The 22,217-nt window shown below is 47.8% G+C and overlaps 2 protein-coding genes across 6 annotated transcripts in view; one reads left to right on the top strand and one right to left on the bottom strand.

Moving 5' to 3' along the window:
* C1H4orf47 (chromosome 1 C4orf47 homolog) overlaps positions 1-22,217 on the bottom strand; it is a 69,319-nt gene that overhangs the window by 24,790 nt on the left and 22,312 nt on the right. For 2 of the 3 annotated variants that reach the window (XM_044297719.1, XM_044297737.1), the window contains 2 exons: positions 3,177-3,306; positions 2,286-2,505 (listed from right to left, as the gene is read on the bottom strand). In XM_044297719.1, coding sequence (XP_044153654.1) covers positions 2,286-2,505; positions 3,177-3,306 — 350 coding nt within the window. Of the gene's footprint in view, positions 1-2,285; positions 2,506-3,176; positions 3,307-16,602; positions 16,853-22,217 lie in introns of those variants that run through there. The other variant, XM_044297727.1, reaches the window with a different exon arrangement.
* Positions 16,932-22,217, top strand: part of UFSP2 (UFM1 specific peptidase 2) — a 32,539-nt gene continuing 27,253 nt past the window's right edge. For all 3 annotated transcript variants that reach the window (XM_044297704.1, XM_044297693.1, XM_044297684.1), the window contains exons 1-2: positions 16,932-17,053; positions 21,543-21,621. In XM_044297704.1, the coding sequence (XP_044153639.1) occupies positions 17,051-17,053; positions 21,543-21,621 (82 nt within the window). In that variant the 5' untranslated portion in view covers positions 16,932-17,050. The remainder of the gene's footprint in view (positions 17,054-21,542; positions 21,622-22,217) is intronic.

Raw genomic sequence — 22,217 nt, 5'->3', positions numbered from 1 at the left:
TCCAGAAACACAGGAATGGATCAGGTATACAGGAACATAAGCACAGATAACAGCAACCTTTGAAGGACACAAGGACCTTTGACGTTTAGGCACCTGGGACCAGGCTGGACCACTAAAACAGGTGCAGGGTGGCTGGGATTAGTAACACGGGTTACATGTGCAAAACCCTTATGTCACAGGAAGTGATGAGCGCTGGCCCTTTCCAAGGTGCTACAGGAAATAGGCTAGAAAGCATATTGTGTCCAGGGTAGAAAGGAAACTGTGGAGCGGATTCCAGAAAGTACAGCATCTGCAAACACAGAGTCCAGGACTGGACAGTGCATGGAGAGACACTGGCAGCAGATCACCGCTGCTACCTGCCCTGTAATGCATCTGGACACGGGCAAAGACAGAGGTGGCCAGGGAGGGCAGTACTCGCCCGAGCATGGAGCCTGGGACCGCGGTGGTAAGTAGGCGAACACTGGCGATTCACAACCGTTGTTACAATAAGGGAATATTTTTTGTACTGGCACACATTATAAAGGTTATTTTTTTGTGTTGGCGCACATTAAAGCGGGTATTTTTGTACTGGCACACATTAGGGGGAATTTCTCTACTGGCACACATTATAAGGAGAATTATTACTACTGGGTGACTATAGGGAAGATGATTACTAGTATGGGCACTATGGGGGCATTATTACTTTCGGGGTCACTGTTAACACTAAGTGCACTCTGGCAGAGAATTTTTACTATTGGTGTTACTTTAGGGAGCACTATTAGGCCCCTTTCACACGGGCGAGATTTCTGCGCGGGTGCAATGCGTGAGGTGAACGCATTGCACCCGCACTGAATCCAGACCCATTCATTTCTATGGGGCTGTGCACACGAGCGGTGATTTTCACGCATCACTTGTGCGTTGCATGAAAATCGCAGCATGCTCCTCTTTGTGCATTTTTCACGTAACGCAGGCCCCATAGAAATTAATGGGGTTGCGTGGAAATCGCAAGCAAGTGCGGATGCAGTGCGATTTTCACGCACGGTTGCTAGGTGACGATCGGGATGGGGACCCGATCATTATTATTTTCACTTCTAACATGGTTATAAGGGAAAATAATAGCATTCAGAATACAGAATGCATAGTACAATAGGGCTGGAGGGGTTAAAAAAATAAAAATAAAATTTCACTCCCCTTAATCCACTTGTTCGCGCAGCCGGCATCTCTTCTGTCTTCTTTTGTAAAGAATAGGACCTTTGATGACGTCACTACGTTCATCACATGGTCCGTCACATGAACCATCACCATAGTGATGGATCATGTGACGGACCATGTGATGAGCGTAGTGACGTCTTTAAAAGGTCCTATTCCTCACAGAACAAGACAGAAGAGATACTGGCTGCGCAAACAAGTGGATTAAGGTGAGTTAAATGATTATTATTATTTTTTTTTAACCCCTCCAACCCATTTGTACTATGCATTCTGTATACCGAATCCTATTATTTTCACTTATAACCATGTTATAAGGGGAAATAATACAATCTACACTACAACTAACCCAAACCTGAACTTCTGTGCACCCGCGCGATAAAAACTGAACATCGGAACGCAATCGTAGTCAAAACTGACTGCAATTGCGTTCCTACTCGCACGGATTTGCCGCAATGCACCGGGACGCATCCGGACCTAATCCGGACACGCTCGTCTGCAAGGGGCCTTACTGTGGGGGGCACCCCCAACTTACCACAATTGGTTTTGAAGGACATTATGTTTACGACACTATTAGTTATTTTGTAGGGCACTGTGTGTCAAGAATTATTGAAGGGGCACTAGCTGTGTGGTACTGATATTTTCAGAGGGACTGTTTCTGCAGTATTGTATTGGGGAGCATAGCGGGCACATATTGGGGATGGCGGGATGGCAAGATGGGGTGGCAGAAGGTGGGAGTATGATGGAAAAGTAGGAAACTAACATGTCTGTTTAACTCTGCAGAGATGAGACAAGGCTGAAATAAATCATAGCGGTCTGATCCACGGTCTGTAAAGTTTTCCAAGTATGTCTGATTGATGGTAGAAGGGGGATTGAAAACCTACACAGAAGTCCATGTTATCCTCCCCCTGGTTATATGTATATATATATTACAAATAGATCCTGAAAGCTGTAAATCACTTTCTACGTAGAGAACAGGAGCTTCTGTGTGGTACGCTGCTAGTAGTATGACTCTACCATTACACAGCTATTTTATGCCATTGTATTAGTCAACCTTTTACACTACAGGACTATACAAGTTCCAGAGCGGTTTAACTTACGGCTTTTTTTCCCCATTAGATGGGAGGAATGCTTTTCCTAAGTTCTTCTTGGCCTGCTGCATACGATACTGTCTCCTATGTTTTAATGGATCTGAGTAGGCTTCTCCTTCAAAAGTTCTTTTGAACTGTGTATCAAAGTAGCCTCCTAATGTGTTTTCCATGGATTTGGCACCACCAGGAAGCATCTGTCTATTCTTACTTGCAGATTCATTAAATGGTTCTAAAATAATATAGTCATAGTTAGACAACTTCATGAACTACCATGGATTCCTCTTATTAATAAGTTCTGTTCCGACATTCAATTTAGGCCTCATTCACATGACCGTTGTGTGCATCCGCGGACCTACGGAACCCGTTTTTGCGGACCTTAAAAAAAAAACGGTCATGTGCATGAGGCCTTATACTTACATTTCCAGGAGGAATAACAGAGTAACAGCAAAACACCATAACACAGAGATTTATTTATTTCCCAGAAATGTAAGTATTGATTAATAAAGACATGTGAGGAGATATGAAATGTTATCTCTAGATGTTGAAAATACTGTCCTATTATAAGTAAAATACACCATCAAGCGAATGTTTTAAGTTGTATCATGTTTGAATTTTGAAAGGTGTCATCAGTTGTTTTTTTACAGAAGAAAAGAGCGGAAACCTTTACATAAAAACAAAAAAAGCATTGGAAAATAAGCTTCTATGGTGTTCTATGTAGATTTATGGCTGACTTCAATCAGATTCCACTTTTTGGGACAGAGCTGCATGAGTGGCTCTGTTTGTGTAAAGAATCAATCTCATACAACCCTTGCTTAATTTATGGAGTTATTTACACAAGCATTTGAAATTGTTCTTATTTTACAAATATAATATATATAAAATCTGATAAAGTTTACTTACTAGAACCGGGAGTGACATAATTGTCTCCTATACTAATGTAGCCCATTTCACGGAACAGACCGATCCTATCCATATCTGATTTTCCTTCTGTAGGCATTGTTGGAAGTGCAGAGATAACACGCCTTGTAACCTATGGGAGAAAGTTTTTTTTTTAGGTCATTTTCTATTTCACTATCTGTTCTAATAATAAAGTGAAATATTGCTGCTCATACTGCTATTCCCATAGGCTGACAAACACTATTCTGTACAGTTCACTTCTCAGCAGTCATTTCATTATCATCACAGGCAGAATTAGGCTGGGCTCACACCGTGTTTGGCCCTTCCTTGGCTTTTCTGTTGGGGGCTATGCTACCCCGCTATTCTGTCCAGCAGAAAAGGCAGAAACTGCAAGCAGGTCACAGAGAGTCCAGAGTCTAGTCATTTAGACTCCATTTGCCTTTTTAAATTGAATGGATCCATTGCAGAATACCATTTTGGGTATTCAAAATGCCTTACAATCAGGGGTGTAGCTATAAGTGCATCGAGGCCCTAAGGCTAGGTCTACACAACGACATTTGTCGCGCGACAGATAGGGCACATCTTTTCGCGCAACATTTTGTTGCACCAATGTTGCGCGACAATTTTTTTAATGGCTGTCTATGGTGTCGCACTGCAACATGCGACATGCTGCGACAGCGACGCAACAGTCGCAGAAAAATCCATCTCAAATGGATATTCTGCTACTGTTGCGTCGCAGTCGAAGCATGTTGCATGTTGCAGTGCGACACCATAGACAGCCATTAAAAAAATTGTCGCGTGACATTAGCGCGACAAATGTCGTCATGTAGACCTAGCCTAAGGGTAAGACTGCATGTACACAAGACTATACATCATCATCATCATCATAAGGGGTTCAGAGGTCGCTACCAGACCCAGGAGCCTGATGGCCCCAAAGACCCTTGTGTCACATAAGAAGACACCGGTATTATAGAAAGTGCATGCTGGTCAAGTTACACCTCTGGCTGAAGGTCAAGAATTTGGCATGAGGGGGGTGCCTTTTCAATGTTTGCCTCAGGCAGCAGGAAGGCTATGTGCTTCCCTGCCCCTGGCCACAAAGCACTGAGGGAAGGGGCTGAACTCTTGCACCAGGGCCCATGAGTTTTTAGATACGACCATGCTTACAATCAAGGTATTTCCTCCATTATAAAGCTGGTGATTACACAGGATCCACCACTGACCACAGGTGATGAAGGCAGCTCCCCTGCTTACCCTCCCTGACCTCTGCACATATAGCCGGATTCAGACTGTCATATTAGAATGTTTCCCAGTTGTGGCTGTAACACACAGGGCCATTTTTAATATGCAGTGAGGTCCATATGTCCACGTATGACACAGACCATGGTCTCCAGGTCTGTGTTCCATTAGACACAGAACAAACTAAAGCATGCTGTAAAGACTACGGGACTGTATGGCAAACCATTTATTTCTACGGGTCCGTGAGCAGCCTGTTCACACAAGGAGGATAGCACATGAAAGGAATACAGGCGTCTCAATCAGGCCTTACACAAAACTCTCCCATAGAAGTCAATGGGTTGTTTTGTGGATTATTTTCTTACCCAGGTGTCTATTGTAAAGCTAATCTCTAGAACAGGTTTTCCAGAATATCGTGTCATTTTTCCCCAATAATCATGAAAATAAAATAATATAGCATCAGAAAACAAAAACTGATTAGAACAAAGGATTATATTTCAATATGTTGGTTTAAAGGGTTTCTACCACCAGAAATACTGTTATGTAGCTGACTGACATTAGCGATGCGCCCATGTCAGCACTACACAACAGTATGTTTCTTACCTTTCTCCCTGCAGCCGTTGATGTCACGATTCGCAGCATCGCTGACGAAATCCCGCACCTGTGCCGTTCACTTCTGTATTAGGCGCAGGCGCATTGAGTGAATGATGCGCTCCTGGTGCCGGATTCCTCACTGAGCCTGCGCCGACTACGTCACAGTGAGGAAGCCGTCATCAGGAGAGCGGCCTTCACTCACTGCGCCGAATACAGAAGTCGCGGGATTTCACCAGCGATGCTGCGAACCGTGACATCAATCAAGAGGAGTGGGGCGGGCAGAACAGGAGACCTAGGCGGGATAAAGGGTGAGTAGACGGAGCCTCTAGGTGCTGATTTTACGCCCACATAGCACCTAGAGGCTCATTAGCATATTATAAAAGTGGTTATTTTATCAGAATGGCTGCAGGGAGAAAGGTAAGAAACATACTGTTATGTAGTGCTGACATGGGCGCATTGCTAATGTCAGTCAGCTACATAACAGTATTTCTGGTGGTAGAAACCCTTTAAAGGGAACCTAGAAAACACATATCAGACCGGCAGCATTCCCTTACAGCAGTCTGCAGCCTGACTCCAGTTGTTTTTGTCCTTGGTGTCAATGTGCCTAATGCCAGAAAAAAGACTTTCATTCCCCTGCCCGCATCATGTAACTTTGGCTCTTGAAGTCAAGCTTGCAGCGTCCCCTTTCCCGCCCCTTAGCATTTGATTGATAGAAGTTCTAATTCCTATCATGTCGGACGCAAGATCTAAATCTCGTGTACACGCCGCGCCCCCGTCTTTCCCACGCCTGCGCATTGTTATGTTGAATGTTTACTGCCGCACTTATGCACGCTAGCCTGTGCCTCATGCACGTGGCAGAGAAAAATGCGCAAGACGGGGGCGCGGCGTGTACACAAGATTTAGATCTTGCGTCCGACATGATAGGAATTAGAACTTCTATCAATCAAATGCTAAGGGGCGGGAAAGGGGACGCGGCAAGCTTGACTTCAAGAGCCAAAGTTACATGATGCAGGCAGGGGAATGAAAGTCTTTTTTCTGGCATTAGGCACATCTAACACTAAGGACAAAAGCAACTGTGGAGTCAAGCTACAGACTGCTGTAAGGGAATGCTGCAGGTCTAGGGGGACTTTCACACTAGCGTTTTTCTTTTCCGGCGCTGAGTTCCGTCCTAGGGGCTCAAATCCAGAAAATAACTGATCAGTTTTATCCTAATGCATTCTGAATGGAGAGCAATCCGTTCAGGATGCATCAGGATGTCTTCAATTCAGTCTTTTTGACTGATCAGGCTTTTCAGAAAACCGTAGCATGTTGTATTTTTACCTCCGGCCAAAAATCCTGAACACTTTGACTGAACGCCGGATCCGGCCTTTTTCCCATTGACTTGCATTAATGCCGGATCAGTCAAACCGGATCCGGCTTTTGCATGTTAAACCCGAAAAATGTGAAAAAAAAAGTTAAAGTCCATAAATGGCGAATCCGTTTTTTCCAATGCATTTTTTCATTGTGATCAAAATCCTGATAAGGATTCAAATGTAATCCGTTTTCACACGTTTTTTCGGATCCGGCGGGCAGTTCCGGTGTCGGAATTGAACGCCGGATTTAAACAACGCTAGTGTGAAAGTAGCCTAATATGTGTTTTCTAGGTGACAGGTTAGTTAGCAAACCGCAAAATTGTTAGACAGTCCCTTGGAAGGGAATCTGTCACCACGATTATGGACTATTATCTGCAGTCATATACACGAGTAGTGCTTCACATATCGGAACTCATTTATCAAAACTGTCTAAAAGGAAAACTGTCTCAGTTCCCCATAGCAACCAATCAGAGCTCACCTTTAATTTTTTCAGAACACTTTAAAAACTTAAAGGTGAGCTCTGATTGGTTGCTATGGGGAACTGAGACAGTTTTCCTGTTACAGTTTTGATAGATGGGGCCCAAGGAGTCTGTATCACTATTCTTTATTTGCCTATTGACCCTCCTTCCCCCGGTGTGCTAACATAATGGAGAGGATTGCGCACTGCGGTCCTGACAATGTATTTCAGTGTAATTTTAACCACTGACAGCGGTCAGAAAGGAAATTAAAAAAAGGCAGCAATCTGGATTCCTTAGGGGTCATTTTTTAAAACAGGTGTGAGTGTCATGGTCTTACCTTCTTGCTGTTCTCCTTCGTTTGACATGTGCTGGCGGCCATCTTGGTTTCTGGGTTTCTTGTAGCCTCCCACCCTGCGGCTTCTCCTTCCCACTGGGAGGAGCTGGATGCCTAGCTCATATATATATAGGAGGTCTGTGGCTTCAGTTCCTTGCTTGGTCCTCCTGTGTTCACATGCTTCTAAGACTGCTGCTGCTTCTGGTTCCTGATCCTGGCTTCGTCTGACTACCCTGCTGGTTCCTGATCCAGGCTTCGTCTGACTACCCTGCTGGTTCCTGATCCAGGCTTCGTCTGACTACCCTTCTGGTTCCTGACCTCTGGCTTCGCAAGACCCTGCTTCGGTTTAGCCATCCGTTTGGACTTTTGCCTTACAGCTTGATTTTCAATAAAGCCTTCTTATTTCCACTTATCTCTTGTTGTACGTCTGGTTCATGGTTCCATGACATTAGGACCAAGCCATGAATTCTGACGGTATAGGGCCATCCTCGCTACCTACGTTGGTTGCCAGACTTGATCAGCAGGATCACCTGTTGGGTCGGTTCGCTGTGGCGTTGCAAACCCTGCTTGAACGCACGGCTCATTTAGCTTCCGTTGCCGATGGGTCGGTTGTCGCTCCTGGGCCCGCTCCTACTGCCGCTCCGGTTGTTGCGCCAGAGTCTACCCCGACACCTGTTGCTGCGCCTGCGGTGTTTCGGGGTATGACCGGTTCTGCCCCCCTTCCACAGCGCTTTGGGGGAGAGCCAACTCAGTGCCGAGGTTTCCTTAACCAGGTGGGCATTTATTTCGAGTTGCTGCCACATGCCTTTCCTACTGAGAGATCAAAGGTGGGCTTCTTGATCTCGCTGCTCTCGGACAAGGCCTTGGCCTGGGCCAGCCCTTTATGGGAGAACAACAATCCGGTGGTTGCCGAGTTTTCCGGTTTTGTTGCTTCTCTTCGGAAGGTATTCGATGTGCCGGCTCGTGCTGCCTCTGCTGCGAAGCTCCTTATGTCCATCAGACAGGGTTCACGATCCGTAGCTGAATACGCCATTGAGTTTCGTACCCTGGCAGCAGAGGTGGGCTGGAATAATGAGGCTCTGGTCGCTGCTTTCTCTCATGGTCTCTCGGATGCCTTGAAGGATGAGGTTGCAGCTAAGGACCTACCAGTGGAGCTCGAGTCTCTTATTTCTTTCCTGATTTTGATTGACACCAGACTCAGGGAGAGACCTTCCTTTAAGGAGAGCCTGCGGAGGTCTTCTAACAGATTGGCGCCTATGTTTGCTGTCCCACCCGTGCCTCCCTCTCCTCCCACGCCTCCTGGGGATGACTTGTCTGGGGGTGAACCCATGCAGCTGGGGTTTGCTCGCCTGTCCGAGGGGGAGAGGGTACTCCGGAGACGCGAGGGCTGATGCATGTACTGTGGTCTCGGTGGGCATTTTCGGTTGGCATGCCCGAACCGTCCGGGAAACGCTCGCACCTGAGATCCTGTCGGGGGCAGATCTTGGGTGGAGTCTCCTCGTCCCCGGTTTCCCGTGTTGACAAACCACTGATTACTGTTGTCCTCTCCTGGGTCGGGGGCTCGGTGACGACCTAGGCGTTGGTGGACTCTGGTGCTGGTGGTTTGTTCATTGATAGTGTGTTCGCTGCCGCCAATTCCATTCCTCTGCAGCCTCGAGGTTCCCCACTGGCTCTTGAGGCGATAGACGGCAGACCCCTTCTGCCGCCACACGTGACTCAGGAGACCCTTCCAGTGGGGATGGCCATTGGTGCCGTTCACAGAGAGTCGGTCTGTCTCCAGGTTATTTCGTCTCCACACTACTCGGTGGTCTTGGGGTACCCCTGGCTCCAGAAGCATAATCCGACTTTCGATTGGAGATCGGCCGAGATCCTCTCGTGGTCACCGCAGTGTGGGGCTAGTTGCATCCATGGGCCTGTCAAGTTGCTGTGTACTTCCTCGGACTCTCTGTTGCCTCCTGAATACGAGGAGTACCGGGATGTATTCGATAAGGTGCGTGCGGTTGCCCTACCTCCGCACCGCCCATACGATTGTGCCATAGAGTTACAATCTGGTGCCGTTCCTCCTCGTGGCAAAGTCTATCCACTGTCGGTAGCGGAGAATGAGGCCATGGAGGAGTACGTGAGGGAGGCGCTTTCACGCGGACACATTCGCAAATCCTCGTCCCCGGCAGGCGCTGGATTTTTCTTTGTGAAAAAGAAGGGCGGTGAGTTGAGGCCTTGCATCGATTACAGGGGTCTCAATCGCATCACGATCAAGAACGCTTACCCGATACACTTGATTTCCGAGCTGTTCGATCGCCTCAAAGGGGCCACGGTCTTTACCAAACTCGACCTGAGGGCGGCATATAACCTGGTAAGGATCAAGGCGGGCGATGAGTGGAAGACCGTGTTTAACACCAGGACCGGTCATTATGAATCCTTGGTTATGCCTTTGGGTTGTGCAATGCGCCCGCAGTCTTCCAGGAATTCATCAACGATGTTTTCCGTGACCTGTTGCAGCAGTGTGTGGTGGTCTATTTGGATGACATCTTGGTATATTCTGAATCTATGGAGGCCCACATTCTGGATGTCAGACGAGTGTTGCAACGGTTACGAGAGAACAAGCTGTTCGGTAAGCTTGAGAAATGCGAATTTCACCGATCCCAGGTAACCTTCTTAGGTTACATCATTTCCGCTGAGGGGTTCTCCATGGATCCTGAGAAGGTTTCGGCTGTCTTACAGTGGCCCCAGCCCAGTGGTCTTCGTGCCCTGCAGCGCTTTTTGGGCTTCGCCAATTATTATCGGAAGTTCATCAGGGACTTTTCCATGCTAACCAAGCCTCTCACGGATCTAACCAGGAAGGGCAGTAATCCCCAGGTCTGGCCGCTCGAGGCCATCCGAGCTTTTGAGGCTCTAAAGTCCGCCTTTGTGTCGGCTCCGATTCTGTCGCATCCCAACCCTGGGTTGCCCTTTGTCCTCGAGGTGGACGCGTCTGAGACGGGAGTAGGCGCCCTTCTGTCTCAGCGTAGAACACCAGAGGGTCCTCTGCTTCCTTGTGGGTTTTACTCCCGGAAACTGTCTTCCGCGGAGTGCAACTATCAGATTGGTGACAGGGAGTTATTGGCCATCGTGCAGGCCCTTAAAGAATGGAGGCACTTGCTCGAGGGCTCGGTGGTTCCGGTTCTCATCCTGACGGACTACAAGAATCTGACCTACCTCTCTGAGGCCAAGAGATTGACACCACGTCAGGCCAGATGGGCTCTGTTCTTGTCACGTTTTAATTACGTGGTCTCCTACCTACCCGGTTCCAAGAACATCAGAGCGGATGCCTTATCACGGCAGTACTCCGAGCTGTCCGGGGAGGAGTCGATTCTGACTTCGGTCATACCTCCGAATCAGATCCTGGCCGCCATTCGCACCAGCCTGACCTCTCCCCTGGGTGAGCAGATTTTGGCGGCTCAATCTGGTGATCCCTCTGGGAGACCCAACGGCAGATGTTTTGTGCCTGAGGAGTTGCGCACTCGGTTGTTGCGAACCTACCATAACTCCAAGGCCGCGGGGCATCCTGGAAAGAATCAGCTGTCCTGGGCTGTTTCACGTCTGTTCTGGTGGCCTTCTCTACGTTCCGACATCGCCGCATATGTAGCGGCATGCTCCGTTTGTGCCCAGAGTAAGTCCCCTCGGCACCTTCCGTTGGGCCTTTTGCAACCCATAGCCACCGGGGAGCGTCCATGGTCACACCTGCGGATGGATTTCATTGTGGACCTCCCTGCATCCCGAGGCCATACGGTCATTCTCATGATTGTGTATCGGTTTTCCAAGATGTGCCACTGTGTTCCTCTCAAGAAGTTATCCTCTGCACAAGAGTTGGCCTCGATTTGCCAGGGAGGTCTTCCGGTTGCACGGTTTGCCCAAGGAGATTGTGTCGGATCGGGGGAGTCAGTTTGTGTCCAGGTTCTGGCGCGCCTTTTGCTCCCAGTTGGGGATTCATCTCTCTTTCTCCTCGGCCTACCACCCTCAGTCCAATGGGGCCGCAGAACGATCCAATCAGGCCTTGGAGCAATTCCTTCGTTGCTATGTCTCCGATCACCAAGACAATTGGGTTGACCTCCTGCCTTGGGCTGAGTTTGCCAGGAACACGGCGGTGAACTCTTCCTCTGGGACGTCTCCCTTCATGGCCAATTATGGGTTCCAACCTGCCGTGTTACCGGAGGTATTCTCTCCCCAGGATATTCCGGCTGTGGAGGATCACCTTTCCGTCCTACGTGCTTCTTGGGTACAGATCCAGAGGTCCCTTGAGGTCTCTGCGCAGCGCCAGAGACTCCAGGCTGATCGCAGACGAGCGCCCGCTCCTTCCTACCAGGTCGGAGACCGCGTATGGTTGTCCACCCGCAACCTCAACCTTCGAGTGCCCACTCCCAAGCTGGCGCCTCGCTTTGTTGGTCCCTTCCGAGTGCTTCGCAGGGTAAACCCGGTAGCCTATGCCCTTGCGCTTCCTCCTGGCATGCGGATCTCCAACGTGTTTCATGTCTCCCTGTTGAAGCCACTGGTGTGTAATCGTTTCACTTCCTCGGTTCCTCGGCCTCGTCCGGTCCAAGTGGGCAATCGTGAGGAGTATGAGGTGAGCAATATCCTGGACTCACGCCTGGTCCGCGGTCGGGTGCAGTTTTTGGTCCATTGGCGTGGTTATGGTCCAGAGGAGCGTTCCTGGGTTCCCTCCGCAGATGTCCATGCTCCTGCCTTGCTCCGAGCCTTCCACGCACGCTTCCCTCAGAAACCGTTCTTTACTCCGCAGAGGAGGGGCCCTTGAGGGGGAGGTACTGTCATGGTCTTACCTTCTTGCTGTTCTCCTTCGTTTGACATGTGCTGGCGGCCATCTTGGTTTCTGGGTTTCTTGTAGCCTCCCACCCTGCGGCTTCTCCTTCCCACTGGGAGGAGCTGGATGCCTAGCTCATATATATAGGAGGTCTGTGGCTTCAGTTCCTTGCTTGGTCCTCCTGTGTTCACATGCTTCTAAGACTGCTGCTGCTTCTGGTTCCTGATCCTGGCTTCGTCTGACTACCCTACTGGTTCCTGATCCAGGCTTCGTCTGACTACCCTGCTGGTTCCTGATCCAGGCTTCGTCTGACTACCCTTCTGGTTCCTGACCTCTGGCTTCGCAAGACCCTGCTTCGGTTTAGCCATCCGTTTGGACTTTTGCCTTACAGCTTGATTTTCAATAAAGCCTTCTTATTTCCACTTATCTCTTGTTGTACGTCTGGTTCATGGTTCCATGACAGTGAGGTAGAACTGGCTTAGTTGCCCATAGAAACCAATCAGATTCCTCCTTTCATTTTCCAAAGGAGCTGTCAAAAATGAAAGGTGGAATCTGATTGGTTGCCATGGGCAACTAAGCCAGTTCTACCTCACACCTGTTTTGATAAATGACCCAACTTATCTGTTACTCATGTATTACTTCAGATAATAGTCCAATATCCTAGTGACCAGGGGCGTAAGTCAGGAGGGCAAACAGGACCAATTATGTACTGCCATCCTCTGGAGTTGGCTAAAAGAAATCATCATGGTGGTCTGGTCTGAATGGAGAAGATGAGGAAAGAGAACGTCTACAACAAAGGTGACATCATTGGATGTAAGGGCTCTTTCACACTTGCGTTGTCCGGATCCGTCGTGTACTCCATTTGCCGGAATTGCACGCCGGATCCGGAAAAACGCAAGTGAACTAATAGCATTTGAAGACGGATCCGTCTTCAAAATGCGTTCAGTGTTACTATGGCAGCCAGGACGCTATTAAAGTCCTGGTTGCCATAGTAGTAGTGGGGAGCGGGGGAGCAGTATACTTACAGTCCGTGCGGCTCCCGGAGCGCTCCAGAATGACGTCAGAGCGCCCCATGCGCATGGATGACGTGTCCATGCGATCACGTCATCCATGCGCGTGGGGCACCCTGACGTCACTCTGAAGCGCCCCGGGAGCCGCACGGACGGTAAGTATACTGCTCCCCACTACACTTTACCATGGCAAACAGGACTTTAGCGTCCTGGCAGCCATGGTAACCATTCGGAAAAAGCTAAACGTCGGATCCGGTAATGCGCCGAAACGACATTAATGCCTTTCAATGAGCATTAATTCCGGATCCGGCCTTGCGGCAAGTGTTCAGGATTTTTGGCCGGAGCAAAAAGCGCAGCATGCTGCGGTATTTTCTCTGGCCATATAACGTTCCGGTCCGGAACTGAAGACATCCTGATGCATCCTGAACGGATTTCTCTCCATTCAGAATGCATGGGGATAATCCTGATCAGGATTCTTCCGGCATAGAGCCCCGACGACGGAACTCTATGCCGGAAGAAGAGAACGCAGGTGTGAAAGAGCCCTAAGAGGTATGTGGTGCCGTATTAGGCCCCATTCACACAACCGTATTTTTGGTCTGCATCCAATCCGCATTTTTTGCAGATCGGACGTAGACCCGTTCATTTCAGTGGGTCCACCAAAAATGCAGACAGCACCTTGTGTGGAATACCTGGATGCTGCAGTCCCAGATGTGTGAACAGGAGCGTAATGTCCTCACCAGGTGACACTGAGGCTGATGACTGTTAACCATACACTGAAGAGCGTACACTGTTCTGGAAACGATCGGCCTTGTTATCACAAAGCCGTGAAAATAGAAAGTGTCAAAGCAGAGGAATTATTTATCAGCACATGTACAGCGAGCATACATTATTAACAGGGACTAAGGAGCGCTGCTTCTCATCTGAACCAGGGGCGTCACACAGAACGCACACCGGCTAACGATACATTTCTTCTGACACCTACTGGTTCCCTGCTGGTCTGAAGACAGTAAATATTTGGCATATCTTATTCATATGCCATAAATGTCCAGATGGTAATACTCCTTTAAAGGGGTTATGCCACGATGGATGTAAAAAATGAAAATCAGACATCACATAGTACATGGCAATACCTTTCTAGCAAAGCTAGACCCAGCCCAATACTTTTCACGGGTCCTGAGATCTCCACGTTCCCTGGTCCAATTGCTCTGCTAGATTATCTGCAGCCTGCCAGCTCGCGGTCGTGTCCTTTCTGCTGCAGCTCTCTCCATGTGACTGCCACAGCTTCTAACAGAACATACAGTTGGTGGCAGTTGAAGATGTAAACGGAGCACATTCAACCAGCTCAGTGAGGTGGAGAAAAAATAAGGAAAAGAACAAACAGCAGGTGGCGCTGTACGGATACATTTTATAGCTCACTGGCTATACCAAATTTTTTATTACAAGCAATTACAAAAGTATTTAGATCCAGGTGCTGGTTTGAAAACCATGGTAACAGTCAGGGGTGTAACAAGTAACCATGGGGCTCCATAGCATAACTTGGAATGGGACTCCTTTCCACCATATCCACTTTCAGCAACATGTTCAGGAACACTTATGGTTGGTCTCCCTAATCCACAGGGATAATGCACACAGATGTCACAGTACAATGATGTCATAGTACAAGGATACTGCACACAGTGATGTCACAGTACAGGAAGGGGCGTAGCTAAAATCTCATGGGCCCTGGTGCAAGTTTAGCTCGGGCCCCCGTCCCTTAGTGCTTGTTGGCAAGGGGCAGGGGAGCACATACCCTTCCTGCTGCCTGAGGCAAACATTGAAAGGGCACCCCCCCATGCCAAATTCTTGACCTAACTCCTTCCCTCCAGCCAGAGGTGTAAATTGACCAGTATGCACTTTCTATAATGCCAGTGTCTAATTTGGCACAAGGGTCTTTGGGCCCCCTCAGGCTCCTGGGCCCAGTAGCGACTGCTACCTCTGCACCCCCTATAGCTACGCCCCTGAGTATAGGGATAATAAATACAGTGATGTGACAGTACAGGCATAATGTACACAGTGATGTCACAGTACAGGGATACTGCACACAATGATATCACAGTACAGGGATACTGCACACAGTGATGTCACAGTACAGGGATACTGCACACAGTGATGTCACAGTACAGGGATACTGCACACAGTGATGTCACAGTACAGGGATAACGTACACAGTGAAGTTACATTATAGGGATAGTACACACAGTGATGTCACAGTACAGGGATAACGTACACAGTGATGTCACAGTACAGGGATAACGTACACAGTGAAGTTACATTATAGGGATAGTACACACAGTGATGTCACAGTACATGGATAACATACACAGTGATGTCACAGTACAGGGATAACGTACACAGTGATGTCACAGTACAGGGATAACGTACACAGTGAAGTTACATTATAGGGATAGTACACACAGTGATGTCACAGTACATGGATAACGTACACAGTGATGTCACAGTACAGGGATAACGTACACAGTGATGTCACAGTACAGGGATAACGTACACAGTGAAGTTACATTATAGGGATAGTACACACAGTGATGTCACAGTACAGGGATAACGTACACAGTGATGTCACAGTTCAATGATGTCACAGTACAGGGATAATCTACTCTGTGATGCTACAACATATAGAAACAGTGATGTCAAGTTCAAGTACAATGCACATTTGATGTCACAGTATGGTGATAATGAATTGATGTCACAGCACACTTAGAAATGCAAAAAGTGGTGCAGCACAGAAGGGATAATGAAAACAGAAGAAGTAATCAGGGGCCCATAGTAAAACTTAAAATGGGGTTGTATTACATTTTCCATGGCACTGTATAGACTTCACCACTAACTGCACCATATGTCAGAGTGGAGATGGGCCCCTCAGTTGTTGGGCCCCACAGCAGCTGCTATGGCTGCTACCCGGTAGTTACGCCCATGGTAACAGTCACCTCACAGACCTTTATGTTATATGAGGTGGCAGAGGCCTTGTCGGTGGGAGCTCTTAGCATTTAGACACCGACCAATCCAAATTTTTGAAACACCAACTGTGACATGTCAAAAGTTTTTTTTTTAAAACAAGAGTGACACTTTAATTTTCCACATCATAGCCATGTCACATGCATCCCTGTCCTTCGTGTTTTTTTCAGTACTCATTTAGTCTTTCTCTAGCCTGAGGTTGGCTGTACTCCCTCCCATCAGAGGTATGACTACCTGGCAGACATATTGGACACATGGAACACAGTGCTTTACTACATGCCTCTTAGCACAGCTCTCCAGCACACATCAAACATGATTACAATTTGAGGCTCAGACCTGAGCAGGATCCACTGGAGAACCTTTACTTTATTATGTTAAGAAGAAACACAAGAGTGACATTAGCCTGCTCGCCCCTTAATGGTCTGTGAGTGAGCGACTGCTCTGGAGCTCTATAATGCAGCTCTTGGTGCAGGGATATTACAGCAGTCCACATCTGATGTCCCATATTACATGATGGATGGGGCAGTGACACAGGATCCTACTGAGGACCCCCCAGTTTTAGGATGAGGCACAGATCAGGCTTGCTTTACACTCTGGGGGTTAGGACAGCACCCCAATATACCCCCACAGAATAACTGTACCTGATCCTGTATGTCTCAAGCTCTAGCACCCTCCTCAGGTCTCTAGATCACTGCTCCTGACAGTTTGTTACCAGTGGTTGCCATGGAAACGGAATAGTTCAAGAAAGGGGGATGCCGGACTTGCCACTTGATTCTCACACAGTAACACAACACATTATAGCATTACGTGTTTCTAACTAAAATGAATAAATGACATTAAAAGGCAGTGTTATATGTCTAGAAGACATGTTTGGCTTTCAACGATAAGACATGGCCCATTTCTTCTGCACTCCCCGTAGAGTCAATAGTTCCGCTCATGCTGTGCATTCTGGGACATGTAGTTTTGGAGTGTTGCGTGAATCTATCACGCATGCGTGGTTTGTATTCTACGTGTGCCGCAGAGAGGCGGAAGCGGCGCTCGGGAGACTAGGAATAGAGGAGCGAGAGCAGCATCCCGGAGACAGTCAGCATGGTGAGTGGAGCTGCAGCGACATATGTAGTAGAGGAGCCATTTCTAGGGCTTCTGCTTTATGTTGCTCCATGTATTGGCCCAATCACGTGATAACATATGGCACTGGTGACACTACATATAGCAGCTGGGTTTCTGGATGTGCTGTCAGAAGGCAGCTTGGACCCCTCTATTGTGAAGATCAGACGTTTGCAACCTGGGGCTGTCAGGACATAATGGCCCCTGACAAAAAGGGCCCCCACTGTCACCAGCTGAGTGTCATGGGTCCTCTATTGCTTGTGCTGTCTGGCACCTCTTTCTCTTGGTGCCCACCCTGGTGATGAGGATGCCCTCAGATGCTATGCCTGCTAGCTCGGCCACCTTCACACGTCAGTGATTGTGAACCAGTATCGGAGCCTCTACAGAGATAAGGTATAAGGGCTCATGCACACGACAGTATTTTGCGTTCAGTACACTGGCTTTTTTTAGTTCAGTATGAGGTACATATACTGAACAAATTATTTCAATGGTTCAGCAAAAAAAAAACTGAAGTGTCTCCATGTGCATTCGTTTCAGTATTTGCGTACCATGAAAAGATAGAACATGTCCTATTCTTGTCCGAAAATCACAGTGCTTGGCTCCATTCAAGTCAATGAGTCCGCAAAAAAAAGGTAACACATACAGAAAAATGCATCTGTATGTCTTCTGTATCTGTTCCATTTTTGCTGAACCATCTATTGGAAATGTTATGCCCAATTTTTTCGAATTACTGTATACTGTATATGGCATACGGAAAAACGGAACAACGAATCCATAAAAAATGGACAGCAAAACACTGAAAAAGCCACACTGTCGTGTGCATGAGCCCTAAGGGAAAGATCTGCACCTGCTCCGTGTTGCTGACCTTCCCCTCACAATCACTGATCAAACACTGACATGTGGCCTTTATGCAGCCATGGATTTTTCTAGCTCTCATTGGATTAGAAAGTTTCTGTTAGGTTTACCTTTTTAATTTTCTTTTTTTAAGGCCAGAATTGCGCTATTTAGCTCATCGGTTGCAGAAAGACCCAGGACAGACAACAGCTGTAACCTCATGCAGTTTTCCTTTCTGATCACCATCTGCAGGCCGAGAGTTAAAGGAAACCCGTCACCAGGATTTTGCGCATAGAGCTGGGGACATGGGCTGCTAGATGGCCACTAGCACATCTGCAATACCCAGTCCCCATAGCTCTGTGTGCTTTTATTGTGTTAAAAAACAGTTTTGATCTATATGCAAATGACCTGATATGAGTCCTGTATCCGGAGATGAGTCAAGCGCAAAGGAGCCCAGCACCGCCCCACGTCCTCCGAATCTCCTCCTTGCTGGCTGACGTCACAGAGCTGGAGCGCCGAAATCTCGCGATGCGCATGCGTAGTTCGTTCCCTGTGCTGATGCCAGTACAGGGAATGAACATGATGCCGACACTGCGCATGCGCTAGCTCGCGCATCGCGAGATTTCGGCGCTCCAGCTCTGTCACGTCAGCCAGCAAGGAGGAGATTCGGAGGACGCGGGGCGGTGCTGGGCTCCTTTCCGCTTGACTCATCTCCGGATACAGGACTCATATCAGGTCATTTGCATATAGATCAAAACTGTTTTTTAACACAATAAAAGCACACAGAGCTATGGGGACTGGGTATTGCAGATGTGCTAGTGGCCATCTAGCAGCCCATGTCCCCAGCTCTATGCGCAAAATCCTGGTGACAGGTTTCCTTTAACGATATTCGTCTATGAATGATTTAGAGCAGTCGTTTACAATGGATCCGGGTTTTTTTTTTAAACTAGAACCACAGCACAAGTGTGAACAGGGCCTTAACCGCTTAGCGATTGCCCATAGACTTTAAACATCAGGACGGTCAGCATCTAACTCTTAAAGGACGTTCCTGCTACAAGGAACATGTGGCGCGAGCCACAAAGGGGTATGGCTACATGGCGACTTGTCGTCCGGCATTTAATAATGTATTTCAATGGTGTTGTAATGCAACATGACACATGTTCCAACTATGACAGGACAGTCACGGAAAAATCCGACTTGGATGGACTTTTTGTGACTGTCATGTTGCAGCATGTTCCATAGCGACTCCATTAAAATTCATTATATGAAACGTTGCGTGCCTCTCTTGTCACCGTGTAGCCAGACCCTAATCCTGCAGCTGCGGGCTGTCAATTACAGCTGGGTTCCCCATAGAGGCGTAAGCCACGTGACACATGAACGTGTCGTCACTCGGTCTAGTAAAAGGAGAAATACTGATTACCTATGCAGAGGATAGGTCATCAGTAAAAAAAAAGTCTCTGAAAACCCTTTTATAAAAGTATTGTAGTGGCATTTTGTGCTATTAAAGAAATAAAAAGAATGTTAAAAAAATAATAAAAAAAAAGTGTCAAATAAGGCCTCATGCACACGACAGTATTTTTTCACGGTCCGCAAAACGGGGTTCCGTTGTTCCGTGATCCGTGTCCGTTTTTTCTTCCGTGTGTCTTCCGGGATTTTTGGAGGATCACCTGACATGAAGGAAAGTTAAAAAAAAAAGTCGTTTTGGTGTCCTCCTGGCCGTGCGGAGCCAATTGGATCCGTCCTGACTTACAATGCAAGTCAATGGGGACGGATCGGTTTGACGTTGACACAATATGGTGCAATTGCAAACGGATCCGTCCCCCATTGACTGATGTAAAGTCAGGAGTCCCTATCGGAGTTTTCTCCAATACAATGGTATATTTTAACTTGAAGCGTCCCCATCACCATGGGAACACCTCTGTGTTAGAATATACCATTGGATTTGAGTTACATCGTGAAAACTCAGATCCGACAGTATATTCTAACACAGAGGCGTTCCCATGGTGATGAGGACGCTTCAAGTTAGAATATACTAAGAACTGTGGACATGACTGCCCCCTGCTGCCTGGCAGCACCCGATCTCTTACAGGGGGCTGTGATCCGCACAATTAACCCCTCAGGTGCCGCAATAATTGGTGGCAGCAGAGAGTTCCGATCGGAGTCCCAGTTTAATCGATGGGGCTCCGATCGGTAACCATGGCAACCAGGATGCTACTGCAGTTCTGGCTGCCATGGTTACTTAGCAATTTTAGAAGCATTATACTTACCTGCACTATCTGTGACCGGCTGGGCGCTCCTCCTACTGGTAAGTGAAAGGTCTGTGCGGCGCATTGCTTATAGCACAGACCTGTCACTTACCAGTAGGAGGAGTGCCCGGCCGTTCACAGACAGCGCAGGAAAGTATAATGCTTCTAAAATTGCTAAGTAACCATGGCAACTAGGACTGCAGTAGCGTGGTTGCCATGGTTACCGATCGGAGCCCCAGCAATTAAACTGGGACTCCGATCGGAACTCTCCGCTGCCACCAATGATGGGGGGGGGGGGGGGGAGAGGGGAGGCCGCACTGGCCACCAATGAATTTAATAAAGGGGGGGGGGGGGGGGGGCCTCAGGTGCGGATCACAGCCCCCTGTAAGAGATCAGGTGCTGCCAGGCAGGAGGGGGCAGTCATGTACACAGTTCTTAGTATATTCTAACTTTAAGCGTCCCCATCACTATGGGAACGCCTCTGTGTTAGAATATACTGTCGGATCTGTATGCAGACGGATCTGCGGATCCGTCTGTGCTATAGTAGCCTACGGACACAGATGGCAATCTTGTGTGCCTCCGTGTTTTTTAACGGACCCATTGACTTTAATGGGTCCGTGAACCGTTGTCCGTCACAAAAATAGGACAGGTCATATTTTTTTGACGGACAGGAAACACGGATCACGGACACGGATGACAAACAATGCATTCTCCGAGTTTTCAACTGACCCATTGAAAGTCAATGGGTCCGCAGAAAATCATGGAAAACGGAACAACGGACACGGATGCACACAACGGTCGTGTGCATGAAGCCTAAAAATGACAAAAAAAGTCCCACGTGTCACTGAAAAAGGTGTAAAATTGTTTACGTAATGAAATGTAAAGAAAAGTTATAGCTTCCAAAGACAAATGTACTAAAAATAATGGAGGTAATTGAATTTGATAGTTTTGTGGTGCACTTTGCGGGGCATATGGAAACTGGAGTTAGAAGCTGGAAAACCTGTCTAATGTTCTTGTTCCCATTTCGTACAGTTATGGCGTATGCACAGAATACGACACGGGTGCAGGTCCCACCTCTGGTCCCCCAAACTCCGTCTCGTGACGGCTGTGAGTGGACAGGCGGCCATGCTTGCATGCCTCTCTCCATTCATTTCTGTGAAGCATGGTGGGCCGTTTTTGTAACACTCATTGAAGCTAATGGAGGTAGATGTCACGAGGCAGAGGACCGGGGACCCCCGTTCTTCAGATTAGTGCACATCCCTCCCCTGGGATCCATTTCATTTCTTGTGGATGTGCCATAAATGTATGAGATGGGAAGAGCCCCTTTAAGTGTTGCTTCCGGTTGGTTTCTCTTTGATAATGTGCAGACTGATTTTTTCCTTTTCACTCTGTAGGTGATCTCAGAAGCTCCAGACGTCCTATTTAGGATACGTGGCGGGCTGAATCTGTCATTTCCATTGGCCACAGCTGATGGTATGTTCTTATTTAATCTGATTCTAAGAAACAAAGATTGGAGATTTATTGCTGTAATTTCCTAAAATTCAGGCCGGATTAACTTTGGTGTTTCTTACGTTGTGCTCAATTATAAGCCTTGTTGACTTGCTGTAAGGGAAATCTACTCAACATGCACTTCCCTCCTGTGTAATGGGGTTGTGCTTGTACACAGCAAACTAACTGAGCCTACAGAGCTGCAGTATAAGGCCCCTTTCACACACCGATGTGATGCGTGAGTTGAACACATTGCACCCGCACTGAATACCGACCCATTCATTTCTATGGGGCTGTTCACATGAGCGGTGATATTCACGCATCACTTATGCGTTGCGTGAAAATCGCAGCATGCTCTATTTTGTGCGTTTTTCACGTAATGCAGGCCCCATAGAAATGAATGGGGTTGAGTGAAAATCGCAAGCATCCGCAAGCAAGTGCGGATGCGCTGCGATTTTCACACACGGTTGCTAGGAGACGATCAGGATGGAGACCCGATCATTATTATTCTCCCTTATAACATGGTTATAAGGGAAAATAATAGCATTCTGAATACAGAATGCATAGTAAAATAGAGCTGG

Source organism: Bufo gargarizans, chromosome 1 (genome assembly GCF_014858855.1).
Source record: "Bufo gargarizans isolate SCDJY-AF-19 chromosome 1, ASM1485885v1, whole genome shotgun sequence".
Lineage (NCBI taxonomy): Eukaryota > Metazoa > Chordata > Amphibia > Anura > Bufonidae > Bufo > Bufo gargarizans.
Note: the sequence above shows the minus strand (reverse complement) of the source record. Positions and strands in the feature narration are given on the sequence as shown.